The sequence below is a fragment of the Engraulis encrasicolus genome, chromosome 8, assembly GCF_034702125.1.
Source record: "Engraulis encrasicolus isolate BLACKSEA-1 chromosome 8, IST_EnEncr_1.0, whole genome shotgun sequence".
Taxonomy (NCBI): domain Eukaryota; kingdom Metazoa; phylum Chordata; class Actinopteri; order Clupeiformes; family Engraulidae; genus Engraulis; species Engraulis encrasicolus.
Window position 1 is genome coordinate 9,480,567 of NC_085864.1, and position 7,821 is coordinate 9,488,387.

General features: G+C 40.9%; 1 protein-coding gene across 1 annotated transcript; it reads left to right on the plus strand.

The window, feature by feature from the left end:
• The first annotated feature begins 206 nt into the window (after positions 1-206).
• On the plus strand, positions 207-6,346 carry LOC134454144 (cytochrome c oxidase subunit 7A2, mitochondrial). The gene is made up of 4 exons (XM_063204951.1): positions 207-321; positions 3,027-3,113; positions 4,198-4,282; positions 6,184-6,346. Exons 1-4 carry the CDS (start codon positions 307-309, stop codon positions 6,237-6,239), a joined length of 243 nt encoding a protein of 80 aa, XP_063061021.1. The 5' UTR covers positions 207-306; the 3' UTR covers positions 6,240-6,346.
• Positions 6,347-7,821: the final 1,475 nt, after the last annotated feature.

The following is a 7,821-nucleotide window of genomic DNA, read 5'->3' on the forward strand; positions in this document are numbered from 1 at the left end:
CTATGGGTAAAACATGTATTGAGCTGACTTTTTGTAGATGTACTGTATAGTCAAAGAAAACAATAGTATTCATTTGAAATTGTGTATAGGATTTAGTGCCTCTATAGGCTGTTTTGGGGCATTTGTTTGATTAGTAGAAATCATCAGTCGCTCGCGTATGCCAACCCTGTCCAGTGCCCTCCCTCCGGGGTGCCATACTTGGCCAAGGTTCAACCATGACCACCAGATAAGTCTGTGGTCCCTTTAAAGCTGAGGGCACAAACACAGAGCAGAGGAGGACTTTGAGCAAACAAGTGAACAGTCGACATGAGGAGCCTCATGGTGAGTATTGATTTATTTCTATTTATTTTTTTAACTATTTTATGATATGATCTAGTTATGAATGACGACAGCCTAACCAAATAGGCTGTGTGATGACTGAATGTAAATAAGTGGCATGACCTCTGCCGTTGTTGAGTCCCCTGCGTCGAGTGTCTTGAGGCCATTTCAGGAGATGACATGCAGGACATTACTGGATGTCTTTCTTTGCTTGAAGTAATAATAGTCTTATATTTCAAATGGGTAAGAGTTCTGAAGGTCATTTCACTTCCATGTTATTTCATGGCGAGTAGTTACTAAAAATCTGTACAAATGCTTTTGTGTTGACAGAATTTCTGAACACGAAGCCCAGCATTACTTGTAGTTTATGACTTAAGCCCTCTTTCAAAATTCAAACCAGGTCATGTCTTTCCCCCGCCATGACACTGTGTACGTGTTCGTGCGCATGTGTGTGCGTATGTGCGCGTGTATGTGTGTTTATGCGTTCTAAATGTGGAAACGGAGCACACACTTGGTGCCAAGCCAGGGGCTGGGGTGAATTGAGGTGGGAGGGAAGGCTTGGCATATCATTCACTACATTGCCGTCCGCAATGAATACCATCCCTGGTGAATTTCACTAAAATACAAAATAAGCTGTAGCAGTCATTTTCATTTCAAAATGAGAAAATTGAGGAAAAAGTGTAAGGGAAAGAGATTTTAATGAAATATGATGACTAAGCAGCAAAATCAAGTTCACCAGTGTGCTGTGATTCTTGTTTTCCTTGGATTACTGATGACTGCACTTCACCAGCACCAGGAAACTGGCTGTGCATAAGAGTTTCAGATTCTTTTGGAAATAGATTTTAGGCAGTTCTTGAGCCAAGCCCCCAAAACATTGCATCCCTACACGTACAGTTACTTTATGTTTTGTTTGATATGATAGACCTGTGAAAATTGTGGTTCTTTCAGTCGTTAATGAAAGATTTACTCAACACCATAAAACAAATGCATTTTAGACTACTGAGGCATATGCTGGTTGAACACATGTTCAACACACTTCCCCACCCCTGCTATGCACAAATCCCCAGGTCAGCTTAAGCATTACTACTATAATCGCAATATATTTTATTTGTAGAGCCTTTCAATATACCCGAGGAGAGTTTACAGTACAGGATGTTAAAATAGCAATATGTTAACATATATATATATTAAAACATTAGTCAGAGAAGTACTAAAACAATAGAAAGTAGCAAAGGTCAGCGATACATGCAAATATAAGAAGCAAATAAATACATGTTAAGACATAGCAGCACAATACAGCAATATCATCAAAGCAAAATTAAACTAAATCAAATCAATGAAACAATAATAAGATATCGTTGTTATGGAAAAGCAAGGGTGAAGAGGTGAGTTTTGAACATGGTTTTGAAGGTGGAGGGGGAAGTGTTAAGTCACCAAAAGTGGGTGGTTGTTCCAGAGTTCAGGGCCATCCACACTACATGCCAGTCACCCAAGGAACGGAGAGTCATGTTGGGCATGTATGGGCCTAGGCGACTAGAAGGGTTATGTGGGTGCTAGGTTGTGTTGGGCCTTGTAAACAAGCGGGAGGATTTTGAAATGGATGTGTAATTGAGCCGGAAGCCTGTAGTGTGTAGCTAATGGAGGATTAGCTTGATGCAATGCCAGAGGTGTCAAAAGTACAAATAGAAGTAAATTCATGGTGTAAGCACAACACGAGCACATATTACATAGCTGTTACACAACTTATGCCATTTTACCTAATGAGGTGGAACGACTATGTTTTTGAAAAACACTAGAAACTTGAAAACAACCCACAACAAACTTGATTCGCTGATCGCAAGATGGGTACATTGGTCTTCTAGTTACTCAGTGAAGTTAAACTATTGCCAAAATTACTCACTATCCTGCCTTGACTCACATATGACCTTAACTGCCATCCCATTCCTCCTAACCCATAGGGCTCAATCAGTCCACCTTTTGCAGCTTTGACCGCTTCAACTCATCTGGGAAGGAGGTCCACAGGGTTCAGGAGTGTGCTTAAACTAATTTTCAACCATTCTTCCAAAAGCACATTGGTGAGGTCACACGCTGATGTTTGTCAAACAGGACTGGTTCTCAAGTCTCCACTCTAATTCATAGCAAAAGTGTTCTATTGGGTTCAGGTTAGGACTCTGTGCAGCTCAGTCAAGTTCATACATACCATACCATACTCCGTCATCGATTTATTTATGGACCTTGTTGTGTGCACTGGTGCACAATCATGTTGGAGGAGTAAGGTGCGCACTCCAAACAGTTCCCACTGCGTTGGGAGCATGGAATAGTCCGAAATGTTTTGATATCATGAAGCCTCTTTTGGGGTGAATTAGAGTGGAGACTAACAGTCAGGCCTTCTCGACCAACATCAGTCTGACCTCACAAATGCGCTTTTGAAAATAAATCCTATAAATGCAACATTGTGGACAGCCTACCCAGATGAGTTGAAGCTTTAATAGCTGCAAAAGATGGAGCAATACAATATTGGACCGTATGGGTTAGGAGGGATGGGATGGCAGTTAAGTTCATATGTGAGTCAAGGCAGGTTAGCGAATGCTTTTGATAAATGTAGTTCATGTGTGTATTTCTATCAATGGTGTTTCTATGTCCTACCTTTTATTGTTTGTATGTGGTTTTGATTTATCTGCATCTCTCTTATTTTTTTCCTTCTCCAGACTCTCCCCATTTTGGCCCGACGGGCTTTTAGCACGACCCCGAGACAACTAAAAAACAGAGTTCCAGAGCATCAAAAAGTCTTCCAGGTGACTTCAGAATTTGAGAGTCGAACATAATATAGCCTACACAGAAATACACTACATACGGGGGCGCTGTGGCGCAGCGCGCTAAGCCCCCCACCTTTGGGCTTGCATGCTGTTCAACTGTCCTGTCAAATAAAGGCATAAAAGCCCCTAAAACATATTTTAAAAGAAAAAGAATTGCACACAAGAGCTGTGTGATCTGTTCAATAACACTGAATGAAAGAGATGAGGCTTTTCAATTTAGTTTTTCCTGAATTACATCCAGCTCTTGTGTGCAATTCCTTTTCTTTTAAAATATTTTTAGGGGCTTTTATGCCTTTATTTCACAGGACAGTTGAAGATGGTGACAGAGAGCGAATGGGACAGAGAGACAAGGGAGGATCGGGAATTGACCCCGGCCGGACTCAAACCGGGGTCCCCGTGGGTGGTCATGCAAGACCAAATGTGGGGGGCTTAGCATGCTGCCCAACTCTTTTTCTTTTTACCATACAGTTAGAAAACAAATTACATAATCACATACTGGGCCTTTAATAGTTTAGTTGTAATTAACTTATCACAGGGAATGATCAGGAAGCCATTGTCGGTATAGGCAAGTGTTACATGGGAATATACCATATTAGCAATGCACAGTTAGTGTCTTTTCATTAGGGACTTTTCAGACTGCTTCTAGTACTCGAAAGAGAGATTTTGTGTTAAAGATAAGATAAGATAAACTTTAGTGTCTGTTAAACATGAAACAGAAACTTGTCTTGGCAGAGTAGAGTAGAGGAAATGTAGGCCTAACGGTCTAAGTATTCTGGTTCTGAAGGAACACACCGACCAATTGTAATGTTCTGACATAACCAGAGTTAATTTAAACCATTAAAAACACACAAAGTAGCTTCATAACTCCTTGGTTTGTAGCACAACACAGATCTTGACATTTGCACAAATCAACACACGAGAACTTAATAAGTGTGCTTAACAGCTGTATTGAAATCACTGTTTATAGGCTGCCCCGTGTGGTCCCTGCTCTCATCACAGAGCGTTAGAAGGTATTTTGCAATGATGTAATTAATGGAGTTTGTCATTGATTACTGTGCCGCAGGCGGACAATGGCCTACCTGTTCACATCAAAGGTGGCACTACCGATGTCCTGCTCTACCGTATCACCATGAGCATCACCATCGCAGGTACATTACATTACACCTTGCTAACATCAGCCTTTATCCTAAGCGATAAACAGTTATTACAGATTTGGCTACAACAGGGTTATTACAAGGTTGCTAGCGACCTCCTGGAGAAATGTGCGGTTAGGTGCCTAGCCGAAGGGCACTTCAGTCATGCTAAGGGTGAGATTTGAATCTGCAACCATGTGATCTGAAGATCTACTCCTTGACCACTATATCACGGCTGACACAAATATTGTGTGGTGACATTTGTGAAGTGAAAAATGTGTGCACTAAAAATAATGTGCACAGGATGTGGTGGCAGGAGTTGGGATGTATATGTGAACGCTCCAAAGTGTACCCAGTCCTCTCAGAAGTGAACCGTACTGAGACCTTTATTGACGTGGCCTCAGTACGGTTTGCTTTTGAGTCCTGACAAGTTACACTTGTGACTAGCTGTAATCACGTGAGGAGAGCTCTAGAGGTACCGGGGGTGATCAAAAGGGGACTGACACAACATAAAAGCCTAGTGGGACCAGAAAGGGAAGCCAGTTCTGTTCATTATACAGCCGCAATATGAACAAAAACAGAACTGAGTCCTTTTGCTGTCGGTTCACTTTTTGGCCCACTTAAAGAGGACTGAGTTTGGTTCACTTAAAGGGGACCCAGGTGTGAAAACGTCCTTAGGGTACCTCAGTCATTGAGGAGGATGTTGAAGATCACTGGTTAATTTCTCCCCCCACCAACCTGGGATCGGGAATCGAACCAGAAACCTTTGGGCTACAAGTCTTTCACCGTTACTGCTTACCCATGACTGCCCTTCTGGGGGTATTGACAAGGACATGCTGTGTAATTATGGTCCTTTTTCTTATGACATCGGACAACTTTGATTCAATGAATTCGAAAACAAGTATAAGTAGTAGCCTCTCTGGTGGCATGGGCATCATCTTACAGACCACTGCTTTCTATGGAAAACAGTGGTCATGCATGCCTGTTTCACTTCAAAATGGAACTTGTTATTGTTCACATAATTGTGAAAAAATGACCTACTGTGTAGTGTACACTCTAAGAAGGACTGTGTGGAATGTGTCATTTTTTGACACATGCATTCTGTGAAGATGGTTTTAACACGTAGTCTGTGAAATTATTCCGTTAAACTACTGTATCTTACACATTTCGTGTTAAAAATTGCACATTTATTAGTCTTATTTTAAATGTCTTAAATTTACAACATAGCCAATTACTCATCACAAACCAGGAATGTGTGGCTTAACTATGACTCAAAAGCAGTTTTTGTTTCATTGATTTCTTGATACACAATTATTGCCCCGGCCCTTTCTTACACAAATGTGACTCATCTAACAAATGACACAAAATGTGTTGTCCTTAACGCAGCTTTTGTGTCATTTCTGACACGGTACTTCTTAGAGTGTACTCCAACATCAATTCTTCATTAGATGTAGCCTGATACACCTGCCTAAATGTGAGATTGGATGTATAATTTAGTCTGGCCCCGATGAATAGTACATCCGAAGATAGTTGATGAGAACAACCCGTTGTCTTTCAAACCGTGCCTATGCCTATAGGCCAACGCTCTGACCAATCGGCGCTATCGTTTTCGTTTATGTGCTTTCCCAACGTTGCAAGCTTCGTCGATACTCCCTCAAAACCCTGCCCACTTTGATTCAAAACAAATTTCTGCATTGTGATTGGTTTGCTAGATTCAGGGCAATGTGTTAAAAATGTTCGACCGTCCAAGGCCAGACCACTTGTAGACAAAAAAAATTTGGCGGGTGGCGCTAGTTTACTAGGCTACATTAGATGCAGAATGTGAAGTATTGCCCCTGACTGGGCAGTATGTAGTTGATCATGTTTTTTCCTCAAATATGTACAGCATCACTCCATGTTCTGCTCTTTTTTTCCAGGCACTGCATTTTCCCTATACTGGCTTTTGGTTGCTTCTCTACCAAAGAAGAAATAGTATAACCTTCACATCCTCAAATCTGTTGTATTCTTGTCTTGTTCATTGCCATTATTTCATCATGCCGAAAGGAATGTGCCGTGCAAAATAAAGTGTGAAATACTGTAGAGGATTGTTTGTCTGGCAGTGTTTCTGAAACTTAGATAGTCAAAATAATAAAATATTTAATATGTATAGACCTATAGATGTATGTAACTGAGTTCATCTGTGCTAGTGCCTTTCGGGGCTCGAGCCGGCCATATCTCCAGTTCGGGCATGGGAAGCACATCTCGATACCGCTGAGCTAAAGATCCAGGCTGATAGCTCAGTGCTACTGATGTTGTATGAGGCCTCAGGAGGGAGGTCAACTAACGTTCTATGCTGAACTCTGCTAGTTGGTATGCATGACATACATATATACACTCACCGTCCACTTTAATAGGCACACTTTTCCAACTGCTCATCTTAACACACAGCCCCTTGAACCTTGAGTCCGGCTCACCAGAATTGGACAATGAAAGTTAGGAAAATATTGCCTGTTCTGATGAGTTCATTTCTGTTACAACACTCGGGTGGTATGGTCAGAATTTTACGTACAGGTAGACAACCTGAAATCATGGATCCTGTCTTGCGGTTCAGGCTGGTGGTGTTGTGTTGTGGGGATATTTTCTTGACCCAATGAGGACCCCATAGTATCAATGGAACTTTGTTGGATGGCCACAGCCTATCTGGGTACATGTGTTGGAAGGAAATAAGGCATTTCTGAAGGCAAAAGGGGGTCCAACCCAGCACTACGAGGGTGTACCTAATAAAGTGGTCAGTGAGTGTAGCCTATAGTTATTACAGTATTACTAGTAGCAATGGTATTACTATTATTTTATTGTATTTTATGATGTGCACTGCATTTCCCTGAGCCTTGATGGGAGCTTAGTATGACTATTGCACACTTGACTTACTACTTAGTTTATATTGCCATAGAACAAACAGAAATATTCTACAATAGCCACAATTGGCTATATTTACACTCCGTGAACAGATAATATTGATGAGTGAACACTCATCAATACTATACATATGATAAATAGTATTATAGAGTATAATATACAGTACCATTTGTGTAGTTATGTTCAACCAGTTCTACCACTGCCAAGAATTTATTTTATGATTACATTGTATTATTATTTTACATGCTTTATATGCTGAACAAAGCTGCACATGAACGTCCAACTGTCTATTGAATGCTCACTATTTAACAATATGCCTACACATAAATATGAATAGGAGTTTATTTCCGGCAGAGGGCAGTGCCGCATATTCATCATGCAGCAGCATAATAACAACATTTGAAGAATGAGGAGCCACCATAGACAACCTGGTGTCCCCTGGATGAAGGACATGCCAACAGATCTTGAATTCCTCAACCTGACCAATACCATGTTCAAATGTACATGGGCAAGTAGGCCTAATTTGAAGATTATTCAATGACAAAATGAATTTGTATTCTTTAATTTCTTTTCATATGTTGCATGACCCTAATGGTATTAAAATCTCAAAAGTGTGGCATGGGTAGCCTATTTTATAATTTCCAGTATGCATTAGATTA

Bases quoted from the DNA above. Each gene is read 5' to 3' on its own strand.
- LOC134454144 (XM_063204951.1), top strand. The intron at 3,114-4,197 runs GTGACTTCAGAA...ACTGTGCCGCAG, and splicing joins AGCATCAAAAAGTCTTCCAG to GCGGACAATGGCCTACCTGT. The intron at 4,283-6,183 runs GTACATTACATT...CTTTTTTTCCAG, and splicing joins CATGAGCATCACCATCGCAG to GCACTGCATTTTCCCTATAC.